At 42.0% G+C, this 19,493-nt stretch overlaps 1 protein-coding gene across 2 annotated transcripts in view; it reads right to left on the reverse strand.

Annotated features, from left to right (window-relative positions):
• The window catches only part of fndc5a (fibronectin type III domain containing 5a), a 38,366-nt gene extending 19,113 nt beyond the window's left edge, over positions 1–19,253 (reverse strand). The window contains exon 1 of one of the 2 annotated variants that reach the window (XM_029460963.1): positions 19,160–19,253. Coding sequence is in view for 1 of the 2 variants with exons in the window: in XM_029460962.1 (XP_029316822.1) it covers positions 18,069–18,129 (61 nt within the window). In the remaining variant the exon portion in view is untranslated. Of the gene's footprint in view, positions 1–18,068; positions 18,547–19,159 lie in introns of those variants that run through there. The other variant, XM_029460962.1, reaches the window with a different exon arrangement.
• Between the last annotated feature and the right edge of the window lie 240 nt (positions 19,254–19,493).

Below are 19,493 nucleotides of genomic sequence, written 5' to 3' on the forward strand. Positions count from 1 at the left end.
CCGCCTGCCGCTGACATTTTGACGAATGGCTAGATTAACAGTAGATGACAGGATGGAGACCCGCGGCATCTCTTTATCAGCGGGGACTCTATTGTTTACGGATTCCTGAGAAGCCTGAGGGACGGGTGTCTTGGGAGGAGGGGGCTGATGGGACTGAAGAATGCACAAATCAAACTCATTATCTCTCGACTAGTCCTCTCTCACTGTCTGTGTGTCTCTCATGCGCCGCTCTCAAAACACACACTGATAGTTAACATTTAGCTCCTCATGCCCCTCAGGGAATACATTAGTTTCTGTGGCTGACACAGGCTGTTGCTCTGTTACACGTGCGAAAACACTCTTCAAAATGAGCAAATACCTTTGTTGTCTTTCTCCTCTTTCAGTTTAAGAAAGAAGGCAATGGGTACTCCACTGATTTACTTTTGCACTTCCATAAGGTTGGGACACTTGTGAGTGCCAGACAAAAATAAATAAATAAAACTAATCCCAAATCTGTGCAGCAGAAGCTGAAATGTCCCAGCTTTATGTTGCTTTCACCTCTGTAGTTTGGTTTACTGGTTCCAGACCAAGGAACAAACATTATACAATGAACCAAGAGGAGTAAACATTCATATGGACTGGCAGGTGACTCAATAATTTGGTAGTTTTGCTGATGTCATCCTTCATTATCCATCCTGCATGAACCCATGTGAGGAAATCTAACAGATGTGAAGAATACCGACCAGGTAGAGCCAGAACAATCAGGGGCTTTAAACCTGATAGTCAATTACTCATTCCACTTTACTAATTGAAAAGGTAATGTGTTACATTACTTTAATTTGATTACTCAGCTGCATTCCTGACCCACACTACCTTTTGTATTTAAGTGTAGAAATATAGAACAAGATTTTGTGGTTTAAGAAGCAGGCGGCCTATGTTTTGAAAAGAGCAACTGGTGGTGACGGTCACACACACACACACACACACACACACACACACACACACACACACACACACACACACACACACACACACGCACACACACACACAAATGTTAGCAAGCCATCTAAAAACACTCAACATTTTAAACTAGAGGGTCACTCGGAGAATGTCAGGGTAACAGAGCGTTACTGGGATTAGTAACTGTAGTTTACTGCAATACTGCATTTCAAATTGTAATCACCTACAATTCTCATTGTTCTGTCTGCGCCACAGTTCCACTAAAAGCTTTCACGCCAGCCTCAAAGAATTGGACCAAATGGGCAAACACACCAGAAGTGCACCATGCAGGTTCCCTGTGAAAGCACCATTGGTTATGGGTCAAGCTCAATATACACAGGATCCCACACTCCCCATAATTCAACTCAATAGGTAAATGCTAATGTCTTTAAACTCTATGCCCCCATTTTGTAACACAGCCTGTCTGGTATCCAATCTGAGATTGGGCCTGGAGGCTCGCCAAAGCTCCTGCAGAGCTACAGAAGACTTTATACAACAGTTTTTATAAGCTTAGAAGTACTCCTAGTGACGTCTTTGCGAAGGCAACACTCAAGAAAACGAAGTAAGACTTGAAAAAAATGAAAGATGATTTTGACTTTTATCATGACTTCTGGTAACTACGTGAATAAATCAGGAACTTGTATCTTCCAGACGTGGTGTCGCTCTACTCCTCTACCCTGCTCAATAATCGCCTGACAACAGTCTGACCTATACGACTCTGTACCTCACACCTCATGTCTTTTCAATCCCATACTTTTGCACAGAGCTGGTTAGCCTTCAATAAATCCTCCAAACTTCTGATATTAGTAAGTACTTTCTCTCTGCCCCTTAAAATGGAGCAGCCTGCCGCAAAGCCCTTTGAAATATAAGCTTCCTTTTCAGCTGGATGATCTTAAAATAATGATAGCTCACATTTTTATTGATGTTTGTAACTTTGAACAATGAAGTAGAGTGGAGCATTACTGTATTGTATATACTGCTGACTGCCTGCTGGCATTTGTGAGTGAATTATTGTGTCTTCAGGTCTCTTCTGGAAAATAGACCTTGATCTGTCAGAGACGCTGAGATTACATAAGAGACAAATGATAAAGAAAACATTATAGATATAGAATGCAAAAAGGTAGGCAGTAAAAAAAGTATTGTGTATATGCCCTTGTTATCCTCCTGAGCTTTCTGCTAAACAAAGTATCATCTGTCTGAGTGTCCTTACGTCCCACAGCTTCTGGTCTCTTTTTGTCTGTCTTTGTCTGTCTCCTCTCCCCCCCGTCAGGCTACACTGAGGGACAACGAGTGCGTACGTTGGCCTTGAATATCCACATGACATGAGAGTCAGCTCTAATGAAACACCAGACAGATGTCTCCATAAACTCTCGCTCATCACGGTGGCACACAGTCTTCCTCACCCTGAGAGATGGGGGTGACTTTGAGCCATGACGGATGCCCCAGGTGTGTGACTGTGTGTGTGTGTGTGTGTGTGTGTGTGTGTGTGTGTGTGTCTGTGACTTTGTTAGCACAATGATGATCAGAGTGACAACTAATTGTCCATCCCATGCTGAGGGAATGTGAAGGGTGACAGCTCCTTAATATCCCGGTTCATTAGAGAACACACCAGGAGTGACTGTATACAGTCAAGGAGAGGAAGACGACTGCTGTTCCAACACGCACGCACGCACGCACGCACGCACACACACACACACACACACACACACACACACACACACACACACACACACACATGCCTATCATTATTTAATGAGCGTTCCCTTCATCTCTCTGACCTCAGAAAGACAGGATCATGACTCCCATCCTCCTGCAGGCATGCTGCCATCCCACCCTTCTGTCTATCTCTATCTGCAGGACGTCCCATGTTTGTTGACAGCCAGCTCTGATTACATACTTTGCGCATTTATATTTAATCAGAATCTGGGCAGAATTAAGTTAACAAGATCACTTATCAGTATGAGGTGTTAATGCAAACAACTGTCCACATATCTGGAAACAGATCGTACGTTGGTGTAATTGGGGTAAAGGCAGGGACGCTGTGGATCCCCATCTCTTTACATTGTGAATGTATTATTTTCCCTTTAATACAACAAGGCTACACATGGCAGCTTCATTTAGCCAGAGAAAGCAACCACAAGTTTGTGGTACTTTGATTAAAATGAGATACATTTAGGATTATACAATATGTAAGTGAGACAACTAAATAACTTGTGAATCTGCCCAATGATTCGGATCTGCTCCAAGATCGAATAGAATCATTTTAATTGATTATGCACCACTGAAGGACACTTTAAACTGAAAGGAAAGGGGCCTAAAGGTAAGTTCTGCATTTTCACCTTACCTTTAGGCCTAAAGGGTAGGAAAAAGCTGAAGAACTCGGAACTTGAATGTCGAATCAAAACAGCAATCTTCTGGTGCAATCGATATATTTATTTAACGTGATAAGTCAAACAAAGAAAATATTCTCAGCTGAGGACACTTTTCACTTCGCCGTTTCCACAGACTGAACGCTCTAAAAACCCCAGTTAACTGTCTGACGGTCCCGCTCCAAGTGTGCCCAAACATTTGAAAACATCGCATCTAATACATGGAGTAGGCGTTGACCTTCTCCTCATTGGTCCCAGTTTGGCGCCTACACGCTCCTCCGTCAGCAGTCAGGAAGTGATGGTTTGTTGACCTGTTACTCTTAAAGGGGAAGTGCCCCTATTATGTTTGTAATACATTCAGTGCAGAAAATACATAATTGTGCAGAAAATACATAATTGTGCAGAAAATACATAATAGTGCAGAAACATATTCGTAGTGTCGTAATACATATTGATTGAGGTAGACAAATACATGTGATAGTCTTTCCAGTGTGGATTAATACAAATCAGGATTAATTTACCTGACAGGCCCCTATCTTTTCGGTTGTAATGTTATTAGTAACACCTGTCTGCTACAAGTGCAACCTGTGCAGCTGCACTACACGTTGTGAACCCAGCCAGCTGCAGCGGTCGGATCCAGTGTGACACCTGAGCAGACAGCCGGGGCTTTGTGAATGAGTAGATCGTATAAGCTAGCAGGGTGGTGTTCCATCCTCCACCCGCTCCTGTGGGGACATACACTTATTTGTACAACCTTATTACAGTTCTGCAATACTAAGAAATGTATTTCTCAGAGTCAGGCCTCTGGACCGGCTCTGCTCCCTGAGATGGGCTGTAGGCTTGTGAACTAACATGAAAACGGCCTGTTAGCTTCATCCTACTCCACTGTTATCTGGCATTTCAGAAGCAGCCACAGGTCTCGGGTGATTGTTGCTTCCTGCTCCTTTATTTGAATCCCATTGGTGATCGCTGTGCAGCTACTAATTCAGGTTTAGCATCGGAAATCACTTTAGCTCATTTCACGGCTAATAGTAAGTAAACAGTCACTTTGTATGGAAGGTGTAATAACCAGCAGGTGGGGGTGAATATCCTGCACTTGGTAGGGGGAAGACATAAAACTTTGTGCTGCAGCTGTAATGGCTAGAAAGCGCGAGGCCGCGGGGGAATTAGCGGCTATAAATTAGCACATGTTGATTAACGTGGCATTGTGTCGAGCCGCAGCGAACGACAACGCTGGGGGAATAACAATTGATTGCTGCTTGTTTCACACGCTAGCATGCCATTGAGTATTAGAGCTTGTGTGAGCCGTGGTCGCACTGTGCTCTGGGGTTAGCGCGCATACAGCTGCCAGGAACGCAAGTGCCCCCCCATTCATAGTTAATGTGCCATGATAGGGATTTTGTGCTGATTTGAAGTTTGCCCTTGCATGTTTCGGCAGAGACCTTGGCACGTGGTGTCGTCCTTGTGTATACACATAGACACAGAAGTTAGGAGGATCACAGTGTGACACAAACACGAGGCGTTAACGTGTCTCATTTCTAAGCGAAAACATCCGGTGAATCACACAGAAGTGCTATCTGACGCATGTGTATCGGAGCCACACTGTAACGCTGTGTTATGTTTTTATAATTGCCTTTTAATGCCTATTTCACTAGAGACTGCTGTTTAATACCGGCTCCATCTCTTTTCCATACTTGAAATGTTATGTAACCACAAAAGGGGGAGCTCATCTATGGATATCCTCTTTTCTTCTTCTTCTCGTTCTTTGTCCCGACATTTAGCTTTCGGATCTGTATCACCGCCTCCTTATCACAGGAAATCCACCTTTCCTGTATCTCATGCTCTGTTCACTTTTGCTTCCAACGCCTATTTTTCCTGACTGTAATGGCCGTTTGGTGCTAAACCTCACACACACACTCGCACCGTCTAACTGTTTTTGTCTCTCTTTCTTTTCATCTCTGTCTGTTTCTCAAACGCTCCGCACTATATATCTGTGCAGCTACGACACCGGGGCTTTTTGGCAGCTCCTCCATAGCCTGGCGTGTAAAGCTCTCTGCCTGTAACTGACACTTCAATGGGAATCTGGGAGGAGAGGGTGAAAAGGGAAGACGGTCGCCATGCTGTGACTCACTCATGTACTATTCTGCCTCATACTCACACATTGGCTACTGATCGGCTGCTTTACACACACAGATGTGCAGTTTTTACATTTAATTGTTTTGAAGCTGGATTATTGTCAGCCTTTAGATGAACATTTTAGATTAATTTAAGATGTCTTCATTTTACGGCCTGTTGGTGAGTGTGTAGGAGGACTGCATGTGCGTGTCTTCTGTGTTCTGTAGCCTACACAGCAGTGGCCCGGCACAATCAAATAATCACACCTAAGGGGCTTTTTGTCCCTTTGTAGAATACAATGAGTTATTTACTCATAGGACATTCATTTTCCAACCCCATTAGCCACGAGTATACTGAGGTGACTCTTTCTCCCTCTCTTTCCATCAGACGGCACGCACGCACACGCACACTTTTCCCTAATTAAATGTCAAAAGGCAGTGTATGAAAATCAATGCAGCATTGTGTGCTGAGAGAATGCGTACCAGCTAATTCAAAAGGTGCTGTGAGGTTGATTATTTGACAAACCCACTGCTGATGAAATCTCAAATCAGTTGGGATGGGGCTGATGACGCCAAAGGAGCCCACAGCTTGATATAAGGCTATGAATATGATATTAGCGTTTGATACATAACTGTCCTCTTTTCTCTGTCTTTTCACTCCAGACTTACAGTAGCTTCTCTCTCTCTGTGAATGTGTGCACAGCTGGTGAAGTAACGCCAGCTGTAACTGCCTGGGTGGATTGGTGTCACAGGCAGGTGGAGGGGGAGAATGTGAATAATACTCTCTCTCTGGCTCCTCCATGTTTTATGTTCTCTGTCTCTCTCAGGGTTTTTCTTCCTCTCCTGTGGTTTTAACGCTTTTGCTCGCTCTAGCATACACTCATGTTTCTCTCAATCCATCTGTGTCTCTCTCTGGAAAGTATTCCCCCAAGAAAAACACATGCTGTGTGAGTGACTACCCCCCCCACCTAAAACCAGACTTGCCATCTCCAGTCACAAAGGTTGATCACGGGAAACTGACTGACATACACGCTGAAAAGCACAAAAGTTTCATTTACACAACACTAATTCTGACTCTGTCTCAGACACGACTTCTGGAACAGGAGACAAATGAGCAAAAGTGTGTGTGTGTGCGTTGGTTGTGCAGGTAAACTCTGGAACTCCCGCGTGTGCTGCAGACTTTAAACGCACCATCTGGGCACCAGAACCCCCGTCAGGATTTGATTTGCCTAGTGGTTAGTAAAGAGTTTTTTAGGCTCTGCCCTGCTGCTGAGGAGAACACATAGGAGGAGGAATCCAGGGGCCTCACATATCTACGCTTTGAATCTGATTCATCAATTTCTTCTTGTGCTTTAGAATGTGTACAGTTAGAGCTACTTCTGACCACGCATACCAACAAACCCCCAGTGGTACACAGGTGTCATCAATTACTTCCCAAACTAGAAGGGCATCTGAAAGCGCAGACTTCTGCCAAGGCTCTCCCTATCGCACAATGTTAAGGACAGTGAAAAATTATTTCTGTATCCGCTCCGTGATTCAAATCGGAATCCAATTGAATTGTTTTTTTCCTTGGCCCATGCTACACCCTTCCACCGAGTTTCATTAAAAACCAGGACAGCAGACGAACGAACCGAACTGAAAACATAACCTCCTTGTCCGAGGTATTAATTACAGACACGCAAACCAACTCTACGGTCAACCATGTAAGCATATTAGATCTGCATTAATAATGACATTCAGCCATATTAATATTAATTGATTGAACTAAAATAGGTATATTTTCCATTAAACCGTTAAAGCAAATGCAACAATTAAGAAACAAATCAAAATCAGTCAAATTCATAATCTATGAATTGCACAGAATGTTATTTATTACCTCATATTGTATCTTTACAGTATTTATTTTAGTATACATCTCTTGACAAGTCACACGTGAAGTGTCGAATGATACATAACATTTTCAGCTGCGAATCAATGAGTGTGTAAGTTTGCAGTTATACAGTATATTTACCACTGAAACTAATCAAGTCTATGGTTAACAGAAGAGGAGTTATACATGAAAACCTAATTAAAATAAAAACCACCGCTGCAAAAATGCAACTAAATCAAAAAATTAAATGTGGACTCTTAAACATCAGATCTTTATCAACGAAAGCTGGATTGGTAAATGATTTAATATCAGATAATAAGATTGATTTATTTTGTCTCACTGAAACCTGGCTGAGACATGAAGAATATGTCAGTCTAAATGAATCCACTCCACCTGGTCATATTAATACTCACATTCCTCGAGGTACTGGCCGAGGAGGTGGAGTTGTGGCCATATTTGACTCAAACCTCTTGATCAATCCTAAGCCTAAACTAAACTATAACTCTTTTGAAAGCCTTGTTCTTACGCTCTCAAACCCAACATGGAAAACAATAAAGCCAGTTGTATTTGTTACTGTGTACCGCCCTCCTGGTCCGTATTCTGAATTTCTATCTGAATTCTCAGAATTTTATCGAGTTTAGTCCTTAAAACAGATAAAGTAATTATTGTAGGTGACTTTAATATTCATGTGGATGTTGATAGTGATAGCCTTAATAATGCATTTATCTCAATATTAGATTCAATTGGGTTCAGTCAGAATGTACATGAACCAACTCACTGTTTAAACCACACTCTGGACCTTGTTCTGGGATATGGTGTTGAAATTGAAAGTTTATCAGTGTGTCCACATAATCCTCTTTTATGAGACCATTTTTTAATAACTTTTGAAGTCCTGTTACTGGACTACAAGCCAGTAGGCAAAATATCCTACGCTCGATGTTTATCTGAAAGTGCTGTGACTAAATTTAAGGAATCATCAGCACTTAATTCAATACCAGGACTCAATATCAATATAATGGAGGACTCCAATGCTAACTTTAGTCCCTCCCAAATTAATCATCTTGTTGATAGCGCTGCAGCCTCACTGCGAATAACACTCGACTCTGTCGCTCCTCTAAAGAAGAAGATCATAAAACAGAAAAAGAAAGCTCCATGGCTTAATTTACAAATCCGCAAACTAAAACAAAAGTCGAGAAATCTTGAAAGTAAATGGCGTTCCACTAAATTGGAAGAATCTCGTTTAGTCTGGTTAGCATCATCTTAAAACGTATAAGAAGGCTCTCCGTAATGCCAGAGCAGCTTATTACTCTTCCTTAATAGAAGAAAATAAGAACAACCCCAGGTTTCTTTTCAGCACTGTAGCCAGGCTGACAGAGAGTCACAGCTCTACAGAGCCTTCTATTCCTATATCTCTCAGTAGTGACGACTTCATGAGCTTCTTTAACCATAAAATTATAATTATTAGAGACAAAATTAATCTCTTAATTGGTAATGACTTAACTTCAACCTCCGGAATTTCAAAAACATCTGTAACTCCTGAAATATATCTAGACTGTTTTACTCCAATCAACCTTAACCAACTAACTTCAACAATCTCATCGTCTAAGCCATCAACCTGTCTTTTAGACCCGATTCCAACTAAACTGTTTAAAGAAGTTTTACCCTTAATTAACACCTCGTTATTAAATATGATCAACCTGTCTCTATTATCTGGCTACGTACCACAATCCTTTAAAGTAGCTGTAATAAAACCACTTCTTAAAAAGCCTAGTCTTGATCCAGAGGTTTTAGCCAACTATAGGCCGATATCTAACCTTCCCTTTCTCGCTAAAATCCTTGAGAAAGCAGTTGCAAAACAGTTGTGTGATTTTTTACATAATAATAGTTTATTTGAGGTTTTTCAATCTGGATTTAGAGTTCATCATAGCACAGAGACGGCACTGGTGAAAGTTACCAATGACCTTCTATTGGCATCAGACAAAGGACTTGTCTCTGTTCTTGTCTTGTTAGACCTCAGTGCTGCTTTCGACACTGTTGATCATGACATTCTACTACAGAGACTGGAACATTGTGTTGGCATAAAAGGAACCGCACTAAGCTGGTTCAAGTCCTATTTATCTGAGCGATCTCAATTTGTACTTGTTAACGATAAATCCTCCATGACAGCCAAAGTCAGTCTTGGAGTTCCGCAGGGTTCTGTACTTGGACCGATTCTATTCACCTTATATATGCTTCCTTTAGGCAATATTATAAGGAACCACTCTATAAACTTTCATTGCTATGCGGATGATACCCAATTATATCTATCAATTAAACCAGATGAAACCAATCAATTGGCTAAACTTCAAGCATGCCTTAAGGACATAAAAACTTGGATGTCTAGCAACTTTTTGATGTTAAACACAAAACTGAAGTTATTATACTTGGCCCTAAACGCCTCCGAAACGCATTTTCTAATTACATAGAAGCTCTGGATGGCATTAATTTGGCCTCCAGCACCACTGTAAGGAATCTTGGCGTCATCTTTGATCAGGATCTGTCTTTTAACTCCCACATAAAACAAATCTCAAGGACTGCCTTCTTTCATCTACGTAACATTGCAAAAGTAAGACACATCCTCAAAATGATGCAGAAAAACTAGTCCATGCATTTGTTACTTCAAGGCTGGATTACTGCAACTCATTGTTATCAAGTTATCCCAAAAGGTCGCTTAAGTCTCTTCAGTTGATCCAAAATGCAGCGGCACATGTATTGACAAGAACAAGGAAACGGGATCATATTACTCCTGTATTAGCTGCTCTGCACTGGCTCCCGGAAAAATACAGAATATAATTCAAAATCCTTCTCCTGATTTACAAATAAATTAATGGTCAGGCTCCAGCATATCTTAAAGATCTCATAGTACCTTATAAACCAACTAGAGCATTACGCTCCCAGACTGCAGGGTTACTTGTGGTTCCTAGAGTCTCTAAGAGTACAATGGGAGCCAGAGCCTTCAGCTATCAAGCTCCTCTCCAGTGGAACCAGCTTCCAGTTTGTGTTCGGGAGGCAGACACACTCTCCACATTTAAGAGCAGGCTTAAGACTTTCCTTTTTGATAAAGCTTATAGTTAGGGCTGGCTCAGGTTTGCCTTGGATCAGCCCCTAGTTATGCTGCTATAGGCTTAGACTGCCGGGGGACACCTCCCTGCTCTCTTCCTTCTCTTCCTCTCTCCTCCCCTCCCTCTCTTCTTCTCCCTCTCTATCTGTATGCATTTATGTAAATGTATGTTACTAACTCATCATCCGGGGTATCATCCCCAGAGTTTCTGTGTCTCTCATGTGGCAGGTTGCAACTGATAAAGTTTACGTCAGGATCAGGAATCGTGGCTGCGCCTGCTGCCCTGGTCCTGCTGGACACCAGGAAGCCTTTCATCCAAACTTTCTCTTTTTCACATCATTTCTGTCAAATGTTGTATTTGTACTATGTTGTTTATCCTGTACACACGACATCTATTGCACGTCTGTCCGTCCTGGGAGAGGGATCCCTCCTCAGTTGCTCTCCCTGAGGTTTCTTCCATTTTTCCCCCTTTAATTATGGGGTTTCTTTTAGGAAGTTTTTCCTTGTGCGATGCGAGGGTCTAAGGACAGAGGGTGTCGTAACCTGTACAGTCTGTAAAGCACACTGGGACAAATGTATAATTTGTGATATTGGGCTATACAAATAAATTTGATTTGATTTGATTTGATTTGATTTAGAGAACTAAGAGCCAGAACTGCATTTCAACCGAATAATAACCGAAATGTGAAAACAGTGGAATTGTTGTAGAACACAATGTAAAATACAATAACACCAGCACAAATGCAGGAACACACATACATCAGACTTATGTCGATAAATCCTTTGCTCCAGTGCATGCTGGGAATATTTCATTCATGTCTGCTTTTGAGACGCCACATTATCTTTTCCTAACTGTCTGTGATGCTTTTCGTCACTCTCCCTCTTTCTCTGTTGCGAGTTTTGTCCCCAACAAGTAACAAGTAACACTACATTCACGCTGCTATGATTTAAAAGAAAAGATGTTGACGATGTATTGCATTCTGGGAGCGTCTCTGTATGTTCATGATCCTGTACGTGCGCAAGCATGTTTTTTATTACATAAAAGTACTCATATTTGATAAATACCAATTTTCATGCAGACATTTAGAACATATATTAATGCCATCGATTCCCTCCAAACGGCAGCTCAGACCCCCCTCCACCTGCACGCACTCAGACGTAGCACTGGACAGACGGCAGACTGCGTCATTGAGCTGCCGCTGTCACGTCAGTTTTTTGGCACTGCCATCTTTATCTCCCACAGGCCCGGTGTCCAGATGATCACACCGATCTGTCCTCTTACGCCTGTTTCTTTCCAATTTCAGAATGAAAAGAGCTATGGTTACATGTCGAAAGAAAAGCTTCCAGGTAAAATTACATTCACAACATTTTCCAAGGAGAAAAAGATTACAATGTGAATCATTTTCTTTGTGTTTCTAGCTCCTGCTGTTTCGTCTTAATCTTATTGTTGCCACCAGATTGGAAAGCTTACAAACATATGAGCCCTCACTATCAAACACAAGGCCGTCGCTCTATTCATCTGTGTCTCTAAATCAGTGGCGAGCTCTTTAAGAGGAACTCAAAAAGGGCTTTTTAAAACGAAGAAGAGGAGGAAGAGGTACCAGAGAAAAGAGCAGCAGCACCGTGTTGATACAAACATACAGCAGTGCTAGCACTTATGTGACAGGATATTATTAAAATGTTATCTCGTCTCAGTTCTTTTAATTCAGCCTGTCAGGTAACTATTGAAAAAGAAAAGATAAAGGAAGATTATCGAGGCAGCTTTGACGCAGCATAAAAAAGCAGCAAAGCTGTGGGGAGGACGCACCTCTCAAACATTTGTTTTTCTTTCTTGTCCTCCATCCTCGATTCATTATTCTAGAAATACAGCATCTCTGTCACATCAAGCTTATGAATTAGTTCTGGCTTCATCCTTGTCTTTTAAAGCTTGTCCTGTATTAACACACAGATATACGTGTGCACACCAGAAATACCTCGTCTGTGTGCATGCAGCACAAAATCAAACCAAACCAAACAAACCATACTCAAGTTTGAAGAAAGATATCAAGTCAAAAACGAAATTAAGGACATATAAAAAAATGGCCACTTGAGGCTGGCTCCAAAAGGGAGTCAATCTCCACAGTCCCCCGTGTCAAAATGCCCAAATTTACAGCGGAATTAATTGTGTTTACATTCTGGTACAAAAAACGTTTTTAGTTTCTATAGTCTCTATATAATTTCCTTGGTAATGACAACTGTACGGGGGTGAATTTGTATATAACGCCCCAGTTGTATTTATATTCAGACTTAAAGTTACACATTATTAGGGTCGGTGCTGTCTCAGGTCGCTAGCTGCTAACTGCAACACCTGGCCGGGCCATGATTAATAGGTGAAAAGCTGTTAAATCTGCTGTGGTTGTATCCGACTCCATGCACTTTGTCAGCTCATTTAGTCCATTAAAAGGTGTGTGACAGCGACCCCACAGTAATAAGCCCTGAATCATTACTGTCTCTATACTTACAGTCATTATTCATAACGTGCGGTCTAATAATATCATCTTCATGAGCTCTTTGCGACACCAAAGAATAATAAATATACACATCAGAAGCATTAATGGTTGAACGTGTAGTTCTGAGCCACCTGCTCCAAAGAAAGGCGGAAATGTATTTTCGTTCACCCCTCTCCTTTCCTCCACTCTGTCTCTGACTGTAGGTGTGCGTCGCAGCCCTTCGCGAAGTACAGCAGAGGAGGGAATGTGAGTGGCAAAGCAAACACTTTTTTGTAATAAAACAAAACAAAACAAAAGCTTAAATGTTTTTTTATTTCTTTTTTATTGCTTAGAAGAGGCTTGAAGAGGTTTTTAATTGCTTTATTTACAAACAATTTTGCGACCCCCCCTGCAGTACCTGGGTCCGCGGACTCCAACGTTGAATACCGTGTTGTTCCGCGGAGGTACTGCAGGGGGGGTCGCAAAATAGTTTGTAGATAAAGCAATTAAAAACCTCTTCAAGCCTCTTCTATACCATATATATAGTAGGGGGTCCCTGCACCACGCTACACCAGTTTGGGGGTCCTTGGACTTTGGATTTATTCAAAACAATTTATTCAAAACAAATTATCCAAACGTACAGGAAAATATCCTCTTCACATTGTGTTTATAGTGTTAGTTCATCGTTTTAATGTTTAAATAAAGATTCTGGCATATGTTTCACATTGCACCTTCAAAATGTTGCTTAAACTTCTGTCAATTTAATTTCACCACGTGGGTCCTGATGGTGCAGGATGACAATCGCCAAAACTGTCCAATAAAGCCATGTTTACCAGAACCATGAGGCAACACTGTGTACAGACGAGCACAAATCTGATTGGTCGTTCAACTTTGATGTTTTAGTTTGCTGACTTTGTCTCAACAGCCTGGATAGATCCACGATGGACTGCTACACCAGCAGTTTGTGCGGGATTTATGAATTTTGTTATAGACGTGAAGGTCAGAAGATCTGACCTTTGAAAATGATTCAACTTTGGGTTTAGTTAGGTTTTAAATGCATAAGCAGCTTAAATGATTTTGTGCTTTCTTGGGATGACACGATAATAAAATGTTCCATAATTTATTCATACATTTTGAAAAACAAACCTGCCCACTGCGTAGTAAACTAGTAACAAAGAGCTGCCATAACTACATGAAAATGAGAGTGGATGAGATGTACGGTTGAAAAGCCTGGAAACTCAAGTTAACTCCGGTGACAGCTCGCCAGTGTGTATTTATGTCTTCTTGAAAAGAATATGGTAAAAATAAAACTGCAAAATAAAGTCACTAAACATTCTGGAGTTCTCGCATTGTTGCATACAATTACAACATAAAAAGACATTTCCCACCAATGCCCCCAAAGATCTGACGCAACACATTAGTAAGACGAACATGCAGGGACCAAGTGGAACACTGCGATGAGATAAAAGTTGTAGTAGACTGCTTTAAAAAAAAAAAAAACATCAAACAAGATTGCAAACATCTAATAATTACAAACAGCTAATTGTGCTCTCACACTTGACTACAGGGAAATGAATGAGCAGATAATCACATGCACACACACAATTTCCCCCGCTTCTATTACATGCACACACACACACACACACACACACACACACACACACACACACACACACACACACACACACCTCACGTTCTTTCTGTGCCCTGTTAAAGTGTCTATCCAATTAGGAGTCTCACCCCGTCACCCAGTAGGCCTAAAGGACACACATAATAAAATCAGTGCTGCAGTCGTGCATTAGGATTAAAATTATGTAACGTGTGCGGTTACGCTAACGACATCATTGTTTCGGACCATGAACACGAGCCCTGCACACTGTCGGCGTATCCTCCGACACTGATGGGAAGGTTTTTTAATTTATGAATAATGTGTGTAGAAGATGGGTAGTTTCTTTTATTACAAACTTTGGCACTCTCAGTTGAGGCCTATAACTTATCTCTATGGATGCTACATTGCTTAACACTTGACACATACTACACTGGTACTCAAAGAATTTATCACCGGGCGGGTGATTGCCAAAGTTTTCCTAGCTTATTTTAGTTTACAGCATAAAAGATGACCTCTGAGCTCTTGAAAGATTTCTTCAGTCATAAGTGTCTCTCAGCCCGGAGCCTTGCCACCGCTTGCTTCACTACAATTTGTTGATGGATTCATTGATTTTCTGCCTCTTTTCTTTCTTTCTCTAAACTCAGAACTGTTAGGGACCGGGGGAAATTGCCCTCGACGATTTATGGCCTCATTTAGATGAATGTGTTATACAGTCGATTAACATTTTAAATTGAAACATTACCTTTCCTCTCCCGGGATCCACTGACTGTTTATGAGTCACTATAAACACAGACGCAGTAAAGACGTCATCATAGTGTACATTTATACGGTGCTGTGGCGCGCACCCACTCACTCTTGCCAGTCCACCTCTCCGCCTCCACATTGTTTAGGTCCGCTGCAGGGGTCTGACTGAGTCCGAAAATAAACTACAAGACACAAACTTGCAGCGACTTGACCGTGAATCCAAAAGTAACTCAGTTACACTTCAGTCTGCAAGTTTCTGAAGCAGTCACATAAACATTTGGGTTTAATTGATTTATCCTTGACCTTGAAAGAAGCACCTCAAGGTTAATTTAGTAACAGTTCTGGAGCTTTTGATCATTTCACATGCTCTTCATCATGGAATGACAGAGGGTTTTAAGATATATATCTTTTTTTTTCTTAGCACTTTTTGTGATCATGCTTTGCCTTTGTTAGACACGGACGCAAGATGAAAGGAAGCAAAGGACCTTCTGAGCACTTAAAGGACTTTGATCGTAAATAAAGAACTGGAACACACTGATCTGTTAGATTAACAGCCTTTGATATTGCAAGCAGACCAACGTTTCAAGCACTAGTGTGTCTTCATCAGAGTCAAATGAACAAAGACACAAGGTCAACACATATACTCAACCTAGAGGAGGTGTACAATTGTCATTGGACAGTCGGTTGAACAGGATTTAAAATAAGGCCCCTTTTTTATCCAGACTTCTCGTCCAGATTTGCTTAAAGGTTGAGGCTCAAAGTGGCAGCAGCTAAATGAAGCTGATAAATAATCAAACGCTGTCTTCTGGTTTCAACTGGCAAACGGACGCTGACCTCTTGGGTAAAAGTCCTGTTTTCAAGCCCAACCCTACACTGCCTGTGTCAGCTCATATACCACATCACCTGTCCTGGCTCACGATTGTGTAGATTACATAAATTGTAAGATGACATAATGACATTTAAAGTTTTTATTAATGTATACACTTATAAAGCATCTGTAAGTGGAGCGTAAAACAGATAATAAATGCTTGATAATATAATATAACATTGTTGGAATTATATGATACGATCCCCTTGAATGATTTATATATGTTTATATTAATATTTATTATGCAATGTAAGGATTGGTTCATATGTCCAATCGTCTATCATTGTTTATGATCATAGCTATGTTACTGTGTTGTAAAGCAATAACTAACTGTGTATTAATCAGTTATCAGTTAGGATATTTCACAAGAGGAGTCACAAATAGATTAATAAACACTTACAAATGAATAAAACAAAGCAATCTAATCCAAGTGTGCTACCAACCATTATGAAGTGTTCAATATAGGCAGTTAAAATAAAGTGTTAGCGATGAAAAACTAATACATGAAGACTACCTTGCATTTAAAAAAAAAAAATAGTATTTTCTTCAGTGCTGCTTAATAGCACATACAATCAAAACATATCAACATGCCAGTGCCAGAGTCCATTACAGACATCCCACATCCTGCCAGTAGACATGCTAAAGGGCTGAGGTGTGTGAGTGTGTGTGTGTGTGTGTGTGTGTGCGAGAGAGAAGAGCAGCACTGTTAGTGATCCATTGTCAGTGGGAAGGTTGAGGAGTGGGAGGATGCCGAAGCAAACCAGAGGTGCATTTTGATGGCTGGAGCGAAGCGTGGCACTCCATCGCAGTGGTCAGAGTGTGTGTGTAGTTTGTTCTGCAAAAAGCATGTTTTATAGATGTATATGTTGGATGCTCACACTCACTCACTCACACACACACTCACTCACACACACAAAGAGAGGCACAGCTGCACGCATCAGTGGCGTTTCCATGGATCTATGTGAGAGGACGACTGTCGCTCCTCACTAATCCAATCACGTGTTCCCAATCTCCAGTGGCCGCTCATTACACTCACATTTTGGACTCTGGAGAAAAGTGCCTAGTAACGATCAGGAGTCAACAAATGTTCTATGATACAATATTAAAATGTTCACATAACAGTGACAGTGTTAATACACAGATCAACATTGAACTTGGAAATGTGTGTGTACAATAGGGCTGTCGATTAGTCATTTTGGTCCTTTTTGGTTTTGGTTGACAAAGATTTATTTCGTCAATTATTCATATTTTAATGCTTTTTTAATGCTGAATGACTTTCAGAAAAAAGTATGAGCTCATCTCTGGTAAACACAAGATTTAAAGTGATGCTTAAATCGCATAAATACTAGTCGACTAAAAATGTCTTTAATTGAAAACCGCCTTGGTGCGTGCAGCAATTTATAGTACCTGCCTAAAATTATATTCAAAGGTCAGCTTGGCTGACATCACACACACACACACACACACACACACACACACACACACACACACACACACACACACACACACACACACACACACACACACACACACACACACATACACACACACACACAGCTTTGTTTGAGACAGACAATCACATGGTTTGTTGCAGATTCAGCCGCTCTAATCTGAATCAATGCACATGACAACTGTCTGATTGTCATTCCATGTAGCTCTCCCAGATGTGAATTGTTCAAATTTGTTTCCTTAGATGACAACACGGAAATGCCTGCATACACAGCCAGCCTTTACACAAACACAGACTACGCAACGTCTCCCAAAAATACCAGCTACAATCTAATACAGCTCCATGTACAGACAGCAGCATCTCTCACACACATGCCTCTGCAATCCCTCCACGGTTCCTTCTTTTAAAAAACACCACTGTGTGAGCTGCTGCTGCTCCAAAAATAAATAAATGCATGGAAACATCACCTCTCATAATTGCACATAAACAGAAACTTACCCGCTGTGACTCGAGAGACGCAGAGACAGCTGAGGACGAGCAGGAACACAAATCTCTCCATCTTTCTAACGCTCCCATTTACTCTGGCCGGGGGTGCTGCTGTGTTAACCGCCGAACTGGTGCGCCGTTGTTGTTGCTGCTCGGCATTCACGTCAGTTCATGCGTATCGTCTCGACTGGGGGAAAAAAAGGGGACAGCAACCGGTTTGCCGGTCGGCGGCTTTTTTTCAGCACCTCGGACAGCAACACCTCCGCTCATTCAACAGTCTCGCCTGTCCCCAGAGCCACCGGGAACCAGCCAGCGAGCCATTATCATCGACTGCTCTCGAGCCTGCCGCCGTTCATATGCGTCGTTGGAGCTCCAATTGTGCTCCAAAAAACCCCTCCCCGGTCTGCTGCCACTGCTGGTGGTGGTGATGCTGGAGGTGGTGCTCAGCGCAGCGCCGCTCGGCTGCACACACAGTGAAACGTGCTGGTTTTGTATATGAACGTCTGGACTGTCCCTGCCTGTCTGCCTACACGGACTCCTGCGGACGTATAAGTAGGGAGGCTGCAGGACAGTCAGGACTACCTGGTTAATAATTCATAAAGTGACGTTTAATAAAAAAAAGTAATGTACAATAAAACTTTAAGGATTTTCTATACTTGTAACTCTGATCCCAATGTTTTCTCAGCACTTCTTTGTCCATCATATTTCACATAATAAACGCAGAGGGCGACCAAATTATACCAGCTGTAATCTTTTAGTATGCAGACTTCTTCCACGCCTCCACCAGTGAGTCCAGTTGATCAAATGCAAACGTGTCACCAAAAAAGCCCTCTCTTTGATCGGCTACTTCCTCACTCAGCCTCATGCTTTTCTTCCCCACTTGATGAGCCACTACTCTGAATTATTGCTGCCCACTCAGCAATTAAATATGCATAAACTGGCCCACGCAAACACACAGTCTCTGTGGCGCTGCTTTCAATCGCTTCTTCCACTTCAGAAACAAACACGTGCCTCTTGACTTCACCACTGAGTTGACCCCCTCTTCATGCTCACATTGTTTTAGAAGAGCGCACGATGAAGTGGATACAGTCTGCATACAGTACCTGGTGGTTTCCCTGCAGCGCGCTGTGCACTTCAAGCTGTCCCAGGATAACTGTGCCCGTGTGAGGGAGTGTCAGTCCCGAGTCTGGAGAGATCTGCACTGTCCCCTAGCTGTGTCCCCAAGAAGTGTTTTCTCCACCCCGCTGTGCACCTCGATACACAGCCTGCTGCCTCTGTGGTGGTGGAGGGGTTATTGTGCTGTTTTTGTGTGCATGCTTCACTCTCCTGTTGGCTACTGCTGCTCTACCCCTCCATTGTGTGTGTGTGTGTGTGTGTGTGTGTGTGTGTGTGTGTGTGTGTGTGTGTGTGTGTGTGTGTGTGTGTGTGTGTGTCAGA

Source organism: Cottoperca gobio, chromosome 22 (genome assembly GCF_900634415.1).
Source record: "Cottoperca gobio chromosome 22, fCotGob3.1, whole genome shotgun sequence".
NCBI lineage: Eukaryota > Metazoa > Chordata > Actinopteri > Perciformes > Bovichtidae > Cottoperca > Cottoperca gobio.